Source organism: Pogona vitticeps, chromosome 3 (genome assembly GCF_051106095.1).
Source record: "Pogona vitticeps strain Pit_001003342236 chromosome 3, PviZW2.1, whole genome shotgun sequence".
NCBI lineage: Eukaryota > Metazoa > Chordata > Lepidosauria > Squamata > Agamidae > Pogona > Pogona vitticeps.
Genome location: NC_135785.1, coordinates 72051347 through 72069750, shown reverse-complemented (window position 1 = coordinate 72069750; position 18404 = coordinate 72051347). Strand labels below are relative to the sequence as shown.

The window sequence follows — 18404 nt, the reverse complement described above, 5'->3', positions numbered from 1 at the left end:
AGAAGCAGCTTGGTTGTGGGACCCTGGTCTACCCTCCAAAGCAATGAAAGTGAGCACCAGTATGTATGGGCAAAAGGAAAGAGAACTTTCCTTTGGGCAAAAGGAAAGAGAACTCACAACATCCTCAGAATGACATGCATGCAAAATAGAGGGGGGAAACTGTCTCAAAATTGGTGGGTGCTGATCTAACCATGGTTAATAACACTTGCATGCCAAACCCTTTTGCAAACACCCCTGATATTGCATGGACTAACTTTGAAACAACCCACTCGCTCATCTATGAACAAGTGCTTCCTTTTAAGATTAAAAAAAGACAGATGTGATCTAAAAAAGAAAGCCCACGGTTGGTCCCTGAGCTCCTCTTTGCAACTGAAATAACAGATGTGCATGCCTGTGAACCAAAGGCTAGCTCAGACAGCTGTGTTACCCCTCCTCCTCTATTTCAGAGAGGCTATGTGCATCTTAAAGAAAACAGTTAAATGTGTCACATTGTATTTATGCCTTCACTCTCCACTTTATTAAAACAGGGCTTTAAAAAAGCAAATGTTAGAACTGTGCCAAAGGATGGAAGCAGGGACAGATTTTTGTGCTGCTGCTCCATGATGCTACCATCAGCAAAATACTGTACAGAGTCCTCTTCTGTTGCAAAGTTGCATTTTCCAAGAAGAAAGGCATATCAGGACTGGATGCAATGAGGCTCACCCAGCAATCTCAGTGATTTTCCAAATCCTTGCACCCATCCCCCCAACACAGAAGACTGAACGTACAGAAAGCTTAAGAAAGGATAGTACTGCCAATAAAAATTTTTAAAAAATCTTCTCATTCTCGAGTCACCTACTGCTGGCCTGATAGGTGACCCTTCTCTTTTGAGTTTCTTCTACAAAAGAAAAGATAGGGGTGGGGTTGGGGGTGGGAGTACAGCCACCCAAGGCAGGAAAAAGGTCTCACGCCAAGCACTATGTGGCACAGATATTTATTCAGGGATATGATATGGCTAGATACAACCCAACCAGGTAATTAAGACTGAAAAGGCTTCTTGTTTGAAGGGCTACCTACATGCATCAGACTTCATGTTGTTATGTTTTAGAGTCAGCATTTCATTTTAGCTACACACACTTAGAAAAAAAATTATTCTAATATTACTGCATGAAAAACTGAGTGAAGACAAGTAACCAAGGCAAACAGAATGCATGGTTTTGTCCATGCTAAGCCAGCCATCTTTCTGTCTTCAGTCAACTTCCCCAGCGTTTTCACTTGTCCAACTGCTTTAAAATTACATCCACAGCCTCTGCAAGATTATTCACATAACCATCTGCTTTCACTTCTGGGTGCTGCTCATCACAAGGCCTGCAGAAAAGACAAAAACAGTGGGAAACGGAACGGTGAGTGTAAATAATAGTGAGCAATGCAATTTCATTGTGACGTGAACCATCCTTTGTAGGGACGGTTTGCACAGGGACTTCTGTCTACTCAATTGATACCAACTCTCTCAGGCATAGGCTCACATGGGAGCAGAACAATTACAAAAATTGTCAGCAATAGCAAAGTCTTGGTACTTATTCAACAATTTTTTCTCTCTTTAATTTCTTGGCACCATGATACTGGGAACTGCTGCCAATCGTGTATGTGGTCATGTAGCCGACATAATGCTGAATGCATGCATGATAAATGCGGGGGTTTCTTGCATGTTTTGTGTAAATCAGCCTCTCATTAAATCCATTCATTTTAACTACAGTTTTTCTTGGGGGCCATTTCAATAACCTGCATAACCATGGATTTAGAGCAGGATTGGGAAACACGTGGCCCTCCAGATATTGTCAGCCTACTCTTCTACTAATACTAATAGCTTAATCAATAGGAAAAGACAATGGAAGTCCCTGTGCTACACATTTAGACCGCAATCCTTAAATTGAAATCCAGGACATAATAGTAATGTAGCAGAACTGCCGAACACTCCTTCATTGGAGATCCATAATATTGGGAACCTATATTAAACCTCTTGTTTCTACCTCTACAATAAACTGTGTTGAGGCATGTCCAATAAACCTCATACCAGCTTTATTTATTTATTTAATTTATATCCCGTCTATCTGGTTGGGTCAGGACCACTCTAGGCGGCTAACAACATAAAATAATACAATAAATGTAAATAAAAACAATTTTTACATGACTAGAGCATTAAACACAATAGAAGAAACAATAAGAAAGGAAAGAGAAGGGCGTCAGGAATTATCTGATGGGAAGGCCTGCCGAAACATCCAAGTTTTTAATTGATTCTTTAAAATACCCAGCGAGGGAGCCACATGAATCTCAGGAGGTAGGTTGTTCCAGAGGCGAGGAGCCACCGCCAAGAAGGCCCGATTTCTTGTCTTTTCCCTCCGGGCCTCCCTCGGCGTTAGGCCCCTCAGCCTCACCTCCTGGCTCGCACGAGTGACACAGGTAGATCTCGGTGGAAGTAGGCGTTCCACCAGGTATCGAGGCCCTAAACCATTTAGGGCTTTGTACGTAAGCATCAACACTTTGAAGTCGATGCAAAATTGGATGGGCAGCCAATGCAAAGCGGCCAGAGTGGGTGAGATATGTTGGTATTTTTTCACTCCACTAAGTAATCTGGCCGCTGCATTCTGCACCACCTGTAGTTTCCGAAGCAACCTAAAGGTAGCCCCACGTAGAGCGCATTACAGTGGTCTAATCTTGAGATTATGAGCGCATGTACCAAGGTAGTGAGTGCCCCAACATCAAGGTAGGACCGCAGCTGAGCTATCCGCCTGAGGTGAAAGAAGGAGGAACGGACCACCGACGCCACCTGGGATTCCATAGTAAGCGCCGGGTCCAGGTGGATCCCCAAGCTGCGGACCCCATCCTTGGCAGGCAGAGTCACCCCCCCAAAAGAGAGGGAGTTTCCCAAATCCCCAACTGTGGGGGCGCCCACCCTCAGCACCTCCGTCTTGTCCGGGTTCAGCCTCAGCCCATTCTCCTGCATCCACTGCAGTACAGTCCCCAGGCAGCGCTGAAGGGACAGCTTAACTGTAACATCTTGGATGTCAGGACAAATTTCTCTCCTTTGTAGCTCATTTGTTCTTTGTAGGGATTCACTTTAAAACCTCCCAAAAGCCTCAAGTTATTTCTAACTCAAACACATGACTTGTCATTTCTCATAAATTACTCAAAAATGACCTGAAATGAAATTCTACCCCCTCTGTACCTCACCAAATTCAATAGATACATTTGGCTCTAGGTACCACCATTTCTGCATAGTCAGGACAAGGTTGTACCTGTCTGCCATATTGGAGCTTCTCAAAAACTGAGATGGCAATCTTCATTCAAGCACAGATGTGGTTGAATACACAGCAATTGAAAACAAGGATTTTAGGGGCTTAGAATCCAAAGCCGTTGGACTGGATGGCCAATTCTGTCATTTGCAGTTTGCCTTTCAAACTATTTTTTAAAAAAAACTCAAGTTCTTTCCATTCTGGATATAGAGATGTAAAAAGTGTTGGAAGAATCTGACTGAAAAGTGAACCGAAACAAAATGTCGACCCATCCCTAGTTCAATTCATGCTCTTCTGTAGGTCTTCTTCTTCTTCCACCTCAAGGCCCAAAGCCCAGAAGTGTATTTTGGCTGGGGTGTATGCAGGAAGAATGAGAGCTTTGGAGTCCTCCCAGATGGGAATCAGGACTAGATAAATATTGAGGAGATAGTTCTAATCCTGTAGTGACTAAGCACACAGCAGCAGGACTTCAATCACTCTCCATTTCCTCTTTTCAACAGTGGAGAAGTCAAGGGTATATTTACTGTAGGGTATTTCCGCTACCTGTGAATATACATTTCCCAAGGGATATATGCTGACTGCGGCTGCCACTTGTCAGATTCAACAGACACTTGTCAGAACAAGTCGAAGGGGCTTCTTCCCTTCTGAGCACATTTCTGAAGTAGTTTTACTTTCTCATGTGGATTAAATTCCTTATGAACTCCCTGAGGACTATTCCTTCATCAGTAGTCAAGAGATAGACAGACAGAAAGATAGGAAGATGGACAGATAGAAAGACAGAAAACATTAAAAATGTCAATTCCAGAAGATTACAAGAACCAATATCTTTCACTGATGAGTGAGCTGGCTAAACAAAGTTACAAGCACATGAAAGAGCCTTGTATTCTCTGTAAACGACTGACAACTCCCCTTAAGACTATTCTTTATTGGTTCTTGACAGACAGGCAGACAAACAGGGAGGCAGGCAGACACAATTTTCAAAATATCCAGCGTCAAAAGATTAAAAATTACCTAACTTCAGAGAAGAAAAAAGGGAACATTACCAAGAAGATTATTTGGGTCTGTTTGATTTATGAGTTTACCAACCACAGATGCAAGCATGTGACAAAAATGCTATCTTCTCCTCAAAGTATTTTACCCTGAGGCAAAAAGCTGAATATTCTTGCATATTTCTCTCTGCCTCGTGCCTTATTCAGACAATACTACTCACATGCACTCAAGAGCCCAATATGAGAAAGGGACAAATTGGCACAATTACCATAGCACAAATATCTGAGAACAGATGGTTATTTTCCAGAGTTCTTTTCTTGTGGAAGTTGTTGCTGTGGTATTGAGTACAAACCTCAAACATTATATTGCTCGCACAAGTCAGTCCCTTGGGCAATATGTTAAATCTGACATCCTCCAAATTTGTTTTGCTGTAATTCCCATGACCCTTTGCCAGCAAGGCCAATAGGGGAATTGTGATCCAACAACACCTGGTGGCCTTCACTCTGCCCATTCCTATTTTTAATTTTTGAAATGTTGAATGTCAACAGTGCAGCTAATTTTAGACACTGGGTTGAAGGACCGGGGAGGGAACTCTAGACAGCCATGTGACGCACACAAACATTGTCCCCATACTAAAATGAGCATCTGTAACTAGGTATACACGTGGCCAGGTACACCCAGACTATGAAACACTTCTACAAGTAAGATGTAAGAGAGGATGCTACAGCAAGGATTGTCAGCCAATGCAGGCCCCAGAATATCTGTGACAACCCAGGTGCTGATTCCGGGCCCCTTTATAACTACCTAAGCCCCAATCTCTAGATGTAGGCGGCCCAGTGTCAACTGTAACATACAGGTGAATCTCAGCCTCCTCATCTTGACATTTTATATGTTTATCTGATTGTTTGTTTGTTTTATTTATAGGCTGCCTTTCTCCCAATAAATGCATATAGAAGACCCCTAAATATAAAGAACTAATAGTAAACCTCACACATCTCCTCTGATCTTAGCTCACCATTAGATTCCATGGTCAAAAGGCAAATTTTTCATGGCATTTAACATGATTTGAAAATAGGATCGTAATTCATAGTGCATGCAACTATCTCATGCTCATTGCCTGTACACAGAAGCAAGATGACTACAAATACTAGCTTGGCTGTTTATATGCATAATGTGCTTAATTACATGCACACTTTAAATTTATGACAAATAAGGTCCACATCTGAGATACATGCAAAGCAATATAGCTGTCCCAGAAGTCACAAACATTTTGTTTTGAAACTGTTGATATTCACCCCAGGACCTTAATTTGATGCACTATTGGGGTGCAAGTATTCTTACAGACATCTACTGGCTACATAGGCCAGAATTCAGAAAAGTTACTTGTTTAAACAACAAGTCACAGAACGCCCCAACCAGTATGATTCTGAGAAGGTGGTTACAAAAATGTAAACTTTTGAAGCTGTGTCACTGTTCCTTATTTGAGTCATGCAATAGAGATCTCTTTTCTGCTAAAATACAGGACGTGAGACTTTGGAACAAAGACCAGGATCCTGTTGAGGCAAACTGCTTGCACAACATGAGTAGTCTCCCTTGCACAAGGAGACCCCAGGGCTTCCTTCCACAACCATAAGTCAAGTCTCCATAAAGGGGTTCTCTGTTTGTGGAGTGGCAATGCTTGTGCAAGCTCTGAGACTCCATATCACAACACTGGGATGACATTAAACTTCATTAATGTCCAACTGCATCCTAGCCTAAGGACTATAAGGATCCCAGTTGGCTTTTTAACTCCTCTTTATCTCCTTTTGTCTTTTAGATTACAAGCCTGTAGACAGGTTTGATATTTCTGGTCTTTCTAAGCCTCTCTGGGAGTCTTTTTGGCTGTGGAGTGGTGTAAAATTTCTTCAGCAAATAAAAGAAATAGAAGGCCTCTGTGTACATGCATCAGACACACATGGAACTCTGAATTGGATACCTGCACAAGGTAAGTCTAACAGTGGTCTCCCTTTGTACTGCAGCAGTAACATCAGAATTAGGATACCATAGCAGAGTCATAATACCTTTTAACCTTGAGCTCAGAAATGTTCATCATTGTTGATACATAAGCCCATCTGGTAATCTGCTGTTTGCTTTCCAGTTTCCTTTGCAAAGCTACAAAATAAAGCCCAGTGTTCAAAGGAATGTGTTTTCTTTCCTTTTTTACACATCAGAGTTTAGTGAACTGCCAGAACCTTCCAGCGAATGACAAGAATAAATGGTTTCCAGGCCAATGGTATTTTATTTTATTTTTTTCAATTCAATTGGAAGAAAATTATTGTTGTCACACAGAAACATTTGTTTTACTTCACAGCAGGAGATAAAATCCAAGGCTTGACTGTTTTATTTTGAAAATATGTCAAACTTCTTCAATAAAATTCCAAAATCATATTTCTTTCCAAAAGCAACGTGTTTATACTACACATAAACGCAGCACACCTTTTGATGTGGCAACTTGGTTTAACAGCAAGTTCAGACATAGCAGTGGGAGAAAATAAGGCTCTCAAGGTAGAGATCTGAGCTGCTAATAGCTTGGGTCAATACCTCAAGGATGTATATCAAGCTATAGACTTTTAACAGAAAGTAAAAAAGCAGGAAAATGTCACCATATGTTGGAATCAACTTGATTGCACATTATTATTATTATTATTATTATTATTATTATTATTATTATTATTATTATTATTAGTAGTAGTAGTAGTAGTAGTAGTAGTAGCAGCAGCAGCAGTAGCAGTAGCAGTAGTAGTAGTAGTAGTAGTAGTAGTGAAACAGGGAAATGATGTTTTTCCATTCATATCATGGAAATATTATTAAGAAAACACATTTAACATTATTAGAGAACCAGAAGCTGCTTCCATGCTTTTCCCATCCACCTATAGACACTCAAGGTGTAAGTAATCTTACACAGGGAAATAGATTGCAATTTCGACCACTTCCAGAGCAGTCTGGTGTGATCTATTTCTTGGCAATCACACAATGTATAGGGAAATGTGCTCCATCCCAACCCCAATCCATGCCAAAGTTGGACCTTTTGGTCTACCTATAGGGTTGATACTTTCAGGGGTTGGGCTAAAGTGATTCCCAGGCAGATGGAAGGGTTGCTTTAAAGGAGATCACTCCTGTGAAAGTGACACTTTCCAGTGTAATCAGGTGCACACTTTTGCAGCTGTCTAATTGCACCCACAGTGGAGACCAGGCTACTTTATGGCATATAAGAGACCTTTTGGACACAAGTATTTCCAAACATTGTGCAATACATAAATGTTCAGTCCCTTGGCTTGTGACCAACCCACAGTAGCGGTTAAGGAGCATTTTTCCCATTTAGTTTTGGCTCATTTGGGAATTGTACCGCCTAGCCAAAGGAAAGACTTTTCTTATTTTCCCTTAGAGATGGGGTGGTTTGTGGATCAAAGGAGGAGGGAAGCCTCACTTCAAAAATTAGAGGGGAGTACCCCCTGTTCTGACTATGCGTTGCCTATGCTTAGAGACTTTTAATCAAACAGCCCTCCTCGTATAATTCCATAGTGAGGATCAATAATGTAACTCGGTCAACAAGATCCACATTCTTCCCGGAGCAGTGTAATTTAAGCTGCAGGAAGGCGTGCCACTACCTCTTGGGCAACAGCCAAGTCTCTCTGACAAACAACTCTGCAAAAAGTATTTCTGCACTTTTAATCTGGGGAAGAAAAAAGACTTGGTTCACATAGGGTATTTTAAGAGAATTGGCTACACTCCCAATTTGCTAACAATGTCATCATATTTAAACCCTGCCAATTCAAGCACTACTATTTAAATATATATAGCTGATGCCCTCAGTTCAACAGTTGGCTATATACATAGCACAGACCCATGGAAATGAATGGCTATGAGCCAATGGTGAACTGGGGGACTGAACTACTAAAACCAGGAGGTGGGGCCACTCCTTCACAGAAGCTTGCTGTGCATCCCCAAAATCAATTGCAGAGGTCTGGGACCACTCGAGAGCCAGTTTTCAGGCTGTGCAGAAAGCCCTGTGTGGAGAGGAATCATTTTGAACGCTCTGTCATTAGAACATTGGATTTATCCCAATTCATTTATGTTATAACTCACATAAGTCTCATTGATTTCGATGGGTCCTCTCTAAGCATGTGTTTTCCTGAGAAATACATACAAACTGATTTGGAGAACAGCTATTTCAGAAAGAAACACGTGACTTTGGCTCTTAATGTTACATAAAGATAACAGGATACAATATCATTTTGGTACACTTACAAGGCAGGTAATTATACCTGCTGGAGGTACACATGTAGTGTTATGCATATGTAGCAGAAGCACAATTGGTTCCACTTCTATCACTTATCCTGCAACACCCAGACTGTTCATTAATTTCCACCCCTTTCTTATTTTTACACACTGTGTCATTTCCTGTCATGCTGAAGAAAAAATTGTTTTCTTTATTTAAAAAAGCATCTTGCTTTCCAAACACATTTATAGGGATAGTACAGTGGGGTCTCGACTTACGAACTTAATCCATATTGGAAGGCGGTTTTCAGGTCGAAAAGTTCATAAGTCGAATCTGCATTTCCCATAGGAATGCATTGAAAACCATTTAATCCGTATCTGCTCTTTTCCGTCCATAGAAACTAATGGGAAGCTGCTATTCCGCCTTCTGCCACTAGAGGGGGATATTTTTTCTTTTTTCCTTTTAACCAAAGATGACTTAGATTTTAAAAAAAGGAAAGAAAAGAGTTCGTAACTCGAATCTAAGTTCGCAAGTCGAGTCCATATATTCCTATGAGAGCGGTTTGTAAGTCAAAAAGTTCGTATGTAGAACCGTTCGTAAGTCGAGACCCCACTGTATATAGATTTATGCACCAGTAATTTTAATCTAAGTAACTGAAAAGTGCCTCATGGCACAGTGGTTAAACCGCTGTACTGCAGCCAAAACTGTGCTCACGACCTGGGGTTCGATCCCAGGTAGCTGGCTCAAGGTTGACTCAGCCTTCTATCCTTCCGAGGTCGGTAAAATGAGTACCCAGCTCGCTGGGGGGGGGGGCAATGTGTAGCCTGCATAACTAACTTGTAAACCGCCCAGAGAGTGCTTGAAGCACTATGGGGTGGTATATAAGCAGCACACTTTGCTTTGCTTTGAAAAGAAGCCACATCCATATACCCCAACACAATGACATTCTCCAATCCCCTTTCTTCTTGCAGTGTGGGGGCAAAAGAAAACTTTCTTCAGTTTTAGAAATAAATACTATACTATTGATGAAAAGGGAGATGTATACAGAAACAACAGGACACAAAAAAAAAACCTGGCCAATGATGTCTAGTTTATTCGTCTTGTTGATACAACCTAAAAAGTAGTTGAACCCATCAGTGGGGTGTGCCCAGAGCAAAAGCACCCCCTGACATTTTATGGATTAGTTGGCCCATCTGAGCTGACTTGTACTGAAGGCTGATAAAAATATAGACTGTGCAATAACAGAGGCTATATAAATAGGAATTTGTTTATACAAAGAGCACATGGACCTACATGATTCCACATGTTATTGAATGTTAAAATCCTGATACAGCCAAGTGAAAACTGGTGGACTATTATCACATTAGTATGCCGACAACCTAATGTAACATGCCATGCAATCATCCTTCAGGTTGGTCAGGCCAAGTGGTTGGAAGACAGGACCCTCTGCACTGTTCTTTCCAGTGCAAATCATTGGAAAAACAAAACAATTATTCCTTTCACAAGTAAATAAATTAATGGAGTAAATATCAGGAAATATCAGCACACAGCTCTGTTTTCCTGTGACAACTTTCTCCCAGTGCAAGTGAACTCCAAAGTTTAAAACAGTGAATTCTTCAGCCAACATGTCCAAAAATATAACTTTCCCCAGCTCTACATGCTCCTATGTAGAAGAGCCTGCCAAACACTTTGGCTTTGAATAAATGACCCATGAGGACATATTTGGGTTTGTTAACATATACCAACAGCTGTATTGTATTCAGGACACTGGAGCCGGGAGCATCCCTCGTGCTACTAAGGTACCTGAAGAAGGTGGGCTAGGCAGAAAGCCGCTGCGCATGCAAACTGAAGACGCTAGGAAAGGTTGGCAGGATGCCCAGCAGAGAGTACTGACTAATAACCAGGTTCCAATTCTTTTGTTGTGGCTTTCAGTTGACAGATGACGATTAACAACATGGCTAAACCATTAAGAATCTGGCTCCATCATGTCCCTGACAAACATTAAGAAGTTAATAACTGAGATAAAGATCACCAGGGGAAGAATTCTTGTTCAAGTTTCTTGTACATAAAATGGAACTGTAGCCTGTTCCCCCTTGCCAAAGCCATTTTGTTGATTGGGAGCAAGGCCAGCTTCCTGCAGCAATGGAGAACCTTGGTTATTCCAAAGTAATCCCATGTGCTTCAGCGTAAATACACATAGCTTCATAGGGCAAGAGGAAGGTAAACAGAAAACTATCTGGCTCCTATTCTCCTGTCACATGTCAATGTCTTTATTACCATGGCTGCAGTTCTATGCATACTTATTTGAAAACAAGTCCCACTGAATGCTTTGGGGTTTGCTTCTCAGTAAACAGTGACAGGACAGGGCTGTAAGATAAAATTTATGACTTAACAGCCTCCTTCTTTTATTAAATGATCTAATCAACAAACTTCCCATTCATAGTTTCTGGGGTTTGCCTGTCTTTTTTCCATGTTTGCACACCATCAAGACACACATTGTTTTACCTTACTGCATTGAATGTGTTTCGGTGTTGCTTATGTTTTTTTAAAATATTGTATTAATTTAATACTTTTAGTATTGTATACTCACTGTTGTTAGCTTAAATACTGTCTTTTAATTCTTGGAACCTTGAGTCCTCTTTAAGGAGAAACACAGGATAAATATATTTTAAGATAAATAAATACATAAAGCTCAGTTATCTTGCCATTTAAATCCAGAAATAAGGTAGAGAATGAACAGAAATAGTTGGATGCTAGATCTACTTAGAATAGGTCCTTGAAAATATCTTTATCCAGTTTTCAGAAAATACTCTTTCCCTCCCTCTTACATGAGAGTTCACTTCATCCAGCATTCCTTTCCAGGGGGGCTTGAGGTGTTCATCTAGGGAGGGCAGCAGTCTGTTTCCATTGGCTTGGTTGCACGTGACTAAATATGTTTCCAACCCAAGAATGGGATGTGAGGAGGATATCACTGAAACTGTGGAGTTGTGTTATATTCAATACAACGTCTTGTGGACATTGTATTCTCGAAGGCTTTCACGCCTGGGATCTGATGGTTGTTGTGGGTTTTCTGGGCTGTTTGGCCATGTTCTTAAGCTTTTGTGAATTTGGAACCACGTTGAAGAAAAACTGGAAGAATTTCTAGACCATCTCAACAGCATCTACCCAAATAGAGGGCCAACTCCCTCTCTTAGATGTCATGGTCATACATCTATGTCTATGTTCTGTAGACATACAAGGTCTACAGAAAACCCACCCACACAGACCGGTACCCACACAAAAACTCCAACCACCACCCACAACAAAAAAGAGGCATAATCAAAACTCTGGTAGACCGTGCAAATCGGAACTGTGAAGGTCAATTTCTCAGCACCAAACTCAACAATCTGAATTGGGCCCTACAGGCAAATGGCTATTCCAGGAATGAAATCACAAGAGCCATCATACCAAGAAAACATCACCAAACTGAAGAGAAAAAACAGCCACCTACAAATAAAATATTTCTGCCATATATCAAAGGCATCACAGACCGCATGGGGAAACTTTTGAAAAAGCACAACCTACAAACTGTATCCAGGCCCACCACAAAAATACAACAAATGTTATAGCCAGCAAAGGACAAAAGGGACCCCCTCACCACTGCAGGAGTATACCGGATACCTTGCAATTGTGGCCAGGTATATATTGGAACCAAAAAATGCAGCATCCACACCAGAATCAAAGAACATGAGGGACACTGCAGACTAAAACAACCAGAAAAATCACCAGTAGCTGAACATGCCCTGAAACAAGCTGGACATGAAGTTCTATTTCAGAACACAGAAGTACTGGACAACACCAGCAATCATTATGTTAGACTGCACAGGGAAGCCACTGAAATCCACAAACACCAGCAGAGCCTCAATAAAATAGAAGAAAGTCTAAAACTCAGGAAAGCCTGGCTCCCAGCACTGAAAAATACAGCCTGCAAAGGGTCAATGAACTCTACCCAGCCACAAGGACCAGTTATCACTGCACACAAAAGACCAGCTAACGATACCCATTGATCACAGTGACAGATCATATCTCCCCCTTATCACAACAATAGACCCACAACAAAAAACACACTGATCACCATGATCACCCATCTCCTGAAAAGGACAAAAGCTGATCCCACAGCTATAAATACTCAACTATCCAACAAACTGCTCCAGAGCACAGACAGAGTTCTGACTCCTGTCTTCTGAAGATGCTGGTCACAGAGACCAGCAAAACGTTAGGAAGAAAAACCTTTAGAACACGGCCAAACAGCCCGGAAAGCCCACAACAACCATCTTGTGGACATATTTATATAATAGCAGGGGTGGCAGGCATGTATTCCTTTGAGCATACAAAAAGAAGGAAAACAAAGATTCACTCAAAACTTTTCATTTCCAAATATAATCAGTTACAGGTAAGGAATGGGACGTGGTGGCACTGCGGGCTAAACCGCAGAAGCCTGTGCTGCAGGGTCAGAAGACCAAGCAGTCGTAAGATCGAATCCACGCGACGGAGTGAGCGCCCGTTGCTTGTCCCAGCTCCCGCCAACCTAGAGGTTCGAAAGCATGCAAATGCAAGTAGATAAATAGGGACCACCTCGGTGGGAAAGTAACAGCGTTCTGTGTCTAAGTCGCACTGGCCATGTGACCACGGAAGATTGTCTTCGGACAAACGCTGGCTCTATGGCTTGGAAACGGGGATGAGCACCGCCCCCTAGAGTCGAACACGACTGGACAAAAATTGTCAAGGGGAACCTTTACCTTTACCTTTACAGGTACATAAGGAAAGGAACTAAAAATTATGTTATGGGATAAATAAGGATGGAGAGCAAAAAGATTTCATAGAACAACTATTGCAAAAACATTTATTCATTATACCAGTGATTAAAAAAAATTAAGGTTTCATACAGTAGATTTCTGAATGCTTAAGAATGTGTGTAAGGATAGTAACTGATACTCTTTGTTTATATCCAAACAGAGGACAAAACACTTAAGATCATAAACAAATTAAATGTGCTGAATAAAAGATCCTTTAATTAGTTTTTACAAAGCAAATATAGTACCTGTAAAAATAGGTGCAATTAACAATTTTGTTAAAAACAGAATCAAACAAGCTTGAATTTGACTTAAAAAATAATTACAGTAAAGTCCAAGGGCTCATTCATACAATTCCTTAACCTGGTGAAAGAAACACCACATAATTTAATTCAGGATGTGACCAATCTTGTGGTCTGACCAAAACTGGTATTATAATTAGCCACCGCCTAGCTCAATGGGCAGCTTAAAAAGACTTAAGGATGCAATGAGCTCCACCATCCAAAACAGCAATTCACAATGGACTCACAACCACACAAATTTTATCCAACAAACTAGTTCTACCTGTGAGAAACCCTAACTGTATAAAACAAGTTTTCTTCTACCAAATTTCCCACCAACACAGGGATGGTAGAGAAACGAGCTGAAGGAAACATGATGGAGATGTAGACAGAATGCTCACATAGGACACAATACCTTCTTAAATACAGTGGTGCCTCGCATAGCGATGTTAATTCGTTCAAAAAAACACATCGCTATGTGAAACCATCGCTATGCGAAACACCATTTCCCATAGGAATGCATTGAAAACCGGATAATCCGTTCCTATTGGAACGGATTATCTGGTTTTCTCCCCCCCCCCCCCGCGCGGCTTGGATCTGACCCCCGGCGGCTACCTCAGCCGTGGCTGGACTAGCCGCCGGGGGTCAGATCCAAGCCGCGCGGGGGGGGGGGAGAAAACCAGATAATCCGTTCCAATAGGAACGGATTATCCGGTTTTCAATGCATTCCTAGAGTCCGGCCATGGCTGGGGTAGCCTCCGCGGCTCGGACCCAAGCCGCGCGGGGGAGGGTGGTGGGATTGGAATGCCTTTCAGGCATCCCGGGCTTGGATCCCACCCGCCGCCAGTTAGGGTAACCGGCGGCGGGTGGGATCCAAGCCCGGGATGCCTGAAAGGCATCCCAATCCCACCACCCTCTCAGCCTGCCCCCACAGCTTGGATCCAAGCCGTGGGGGGATGCTGGGAGCGGACACCCCCCCACCCTGCAGCCGCCGCTTGAAGCCTCCCCGCGCTGCTTTCCCCAGCCGTTCTCGGACGTCCAGGCGTCCGAGAACGGCTCGGGTAGGCGGCCCGGGCAGGCTTCAAGCGGCGGCTGCAGGGTGGGGGGGTGTCCGGAAGGTTTCCAGGCTTTCGCCTGGAAACCTTCCGGATACCCCCCCCCACTCTGTCCCCGCTGCTGGTAGCCTGCCCGGGCCGCCTACCCGAGCCGTTCTCGGACTTCCAGGCGTCCGAGAACGGCTCGGGTAGGCGGCGCGGATAGGGTACCAGCTGGGGCTGGCTGGCGCTTCGGAGGGGCCGTGGGGAGACCTCTCCCGCGGCCGCTCCGAAGCGCCCGCCCGGAGAATGCCTGCTGGCTGGCCGGCGCTTCGGAGGGGCCGCGGGGAGACCTCTCCCACGGCCGCTCCGAAGCGCCTGCCGGGGGCCTATGGGGGAAACATCGCTATGCGAGTTTCCTCCATAGACAGCCTCGCTATACGAGGCAGTAATTTTCCCGGGAAACCCCCTCGCTATGCGAATTCATCGTTAAACGAGGCATTCGCTAAGCGAGGCACCACTGTATTAGTTTGAAACCATGATTTACTACATTCCAAGTATGTAAGTAAAAGCCGATTCTCCCCAATGCAGTTGGGGAAGAGAATATCTAATCCATGATGGTGCATAATATACCAAAGGGGGAAGGTAAGATGTAAGAGTTCCCTTTGCCGTTGAAATTATACTAGTACAGTAGATACACATTCTCCCTAAGGCTAACAGACCTTATCAAGTCCTCAGCAGAGCCAATGTAGGCATCCTTCAGTCTCAAGAGAATATGGTAACGTGCTTTGAATAGTCTTGGAACAGCATCTAGTGTGGCTGAGAAGGCCAATTCGAGAGTGATAATCCCTTCCACACAGAAGACAAATGCATCTGTCCCCTGTCCAGTTCCCTGATTTTGGTGGTTTCGGGACTTCCTCTTTGCCCCGGCCTGCTGGACAAGTGTCTCTTCAAATTGGGAGAGGCCATGCTGCTCCGCCTGCCTCCAGGCTGTATGCTCAGATGTCAAAGTTTCCCATTTGTTGTGGTCCATTTCTAAGGCCTTCAGATCGCGCTTGCAGCTATCCTTGTAATGCAGCTGTGGTCTCCCTCTGGGGCAATTTTCCTGCACTAATTCTCCATACAGGAGATCTTTTGGAATCTGACCGTCAGACATTCTCACAACATGTCCAAGCCAAATATCTTCTCTTTATATATCAAATAAGCTTTGAATACCAAAATGAAATCCATTTGTCATCAGCGTCATCACTGCCAGTGACCATCATCACCATCTGATAATGATGTCATAATGATTTTAAATGTTATAAAGATAACTATATACCGTAATGTCCATAAGAACTAAATTACTTTCTCCTAGCTTTTGAGATATTTCATCATCAGTAGAGAAGTCCAAAACCTCTACCTCTTAGATGTAGTAGTATCTAAATTACAAAAAAGAAAAAGAAAAAATCAAAAAATTTGTCTGCTCATCCATGCTGGACAATCATCTCACCAGCTGCTGAGCATCCATGTTTTGAATGTGATTTTTGACTTAAAAAATCAGAATGTATGCCAGACTCAGAGCTTGGAAGAGTATTTTTAAAAAACAAATTAGTTTTGTTACTCATTACTTCTGGGGAGCCAAATTGTTTATCATTATTGTTGCAACAGTACAGATAATTCATTGCCTTGTGCAGTATTATCACATACACTGATGTTCCCAACAACCCAGAAAAATAGAGAGAAATGCTCTGTGGTTTCTGCCAGTGGCCAGTTCTGATATTATGAACCCCCCCCCCAATAAACTTTCCTTGCCAGTTAATTTGATGACAGAATAGCACAGCATCCAAAAAATTCCTGTCGGATGTCTCAAAAATGACTGAAATACTGTGAAAAATTAACTTTTGAAAGTAACTAGAGAAAAAAATCCTTGTTAAATCTAAAAAAGTACCTTTGGAACAGACTGTTTATATTACTTTTACTGTAACTTTATAACTGACTATCTCAAAGATAACCTATATAATTTGCTGTGGCAAAGCTCTGGTCAGGCTAGATGGAATCATGTAAGCAACACAACACCGTTGCATTTTTATACACCTTTTGGATATTTTCTGAAACTTGCAACTTCCTCTTAAGAAACAAATTTTCAGATATTGATGAGTCAATTCCAATATATGTATTTTTTCTGTTCTTTTTTCTCTGAATTCTTGCAATGCTGACTCACTTTGTTTCTTTAAATCCAATTCATGCTATTAATCCCCTTTGAATCTGAGATTTGGAAGGGTATGTGTTGAAAATAAAAGATAAATACATAAGTTTTTATCTTGAAATGTGCCACGGGACCACGGACTTAGAGTGTGAGTTTATTAGACAGTGATAGAAATAAAAGCGTTCCCATGCTGAATTGGCTGGGAAAGCAGTAATCAGAGCTCTCACATGTCTTATTTGGATGCACTGAGCACGGCTGTTCACCGTGAGTGTAGCACAGCTGTTTTCAATAAAATGGCATCTCCTTTCGCCCCCAAACAGCAAATGGTCATATATGTTTTCCCCTCTCTGCCAGTTTGCTGAGAAAATCAGGGAAAGAGATCATTGTTCGGTTGTTAAAATCCAAGGTTAATATCCATCTGTCTGCTTAGTTTTATTACTAATAAGCTGAATTTTTTATCCCCACATAGCACTCAAGCGTAATTAGAAACAATTCAAAATCACCAAAAAGGACTAGGTATGCAGATGTATGTACGTTAAAGCTTCCAGGCAATGCAACGAAGTATCTACCTTAAGTACAGTTACAGAATTAACAGGTAACAGATGGTGTACTTATTAACTCACCAAATTTGAAAAGGTTAACTTTTGGGTCTTTCCCATGCTACCTCAGAGAAAAAAGAATGAAGTTCATATTATGGATTCCAACACCCATGGGTAGTTCGGACTATGGGTATGTGCATTAAATATGCTAATAGAGGAGAGGAGAGACAAAATAGGAAGGCAATTCGGACTGTTTTATTGTAGTGAATAAAAATGACACAAGACATGCCCTTATTGTGAGAAAGCCAAGCAATTAATGCCAGTGCCTGGAGACATTCCACCCATCCACAACAGCTTCCAACAATGTCCTAACCAGCATGGCAGGTTGTAGATTTTTTTTTTTTAAGGTAACTTTCCAAACTCTCAGGCAAAATCCAAACTCTGTATAACTCGCCCCAAATGCTATTCCAGGCTCCATATCCATTGTTCTGAAATGGCATTGTGTAAAGTGATCATGTGATTCAGTGACATTGGTTCAATACCACCCATCCCTACACAATGTGGGGCTGAACCAATTTTGAGCTGTTACAGAAATGTGAAATTTGGGGGAGAGGGGTTATTTTCACAGTCAGTGACCTTCGGAGATCTATCTGAATACCACTATCAGTCCTTAATCCTAGGGGTAGAGGGTGAAGTCACAGAGACACACCTTTTCTCCATCACAACATCACCTACCTCTCTCGAAAGTACCTACCTCTACTTTTAGCCTTTGGAAGAAATACAGTTAGACACTAATTAGGGTGGCTATGGACTGAGACAGGCAGCATCCCACATCCCAGTCATGAGCTGTCTATAGTGCCAATGACTCAGCTTTTAAACAGAAAGGAACCTCTTTCTCTGCAGTGAGATTAAGTGAACTAGGACAACTAGGACAATATCCTACATAATACTGGAAGATTCAAAAGCCTTGTCAAAGAATTTACACGGGCTTTCAGAATGTATGAGAAGCT

At 42.2% G+C, this 18404-nt stretch overlaps 1 protein-coding gene across 2 annotated transcripts in view; it reads right to left on the bottom strand.

Moving 5' to 3' along the window:
- Window positions 1–489: 489 nt before the first annotated feature.
- The window catches only part of LHPP (phospholysine phosphohistidine inorganic pyrophosphate phosphatase), a 186058-nt gene continuing 168143 nt past the window's right edge, over window positions 490–18404 (bottom strand). For both annotated transcript variants that reach the window (XM_020791539.3, XM_020791540.3), the window contains one exon: window positions 490–1347. In XM_020791539.3, the coding sequence (XP_020647198.3) occupies window positions 1251–1347 (97 nt within the window). In that variant the 3' untranslated portion in view covers window positions 490–1250. The remainder of the gene's footprint in view (window positions 1348–18404) is intronic.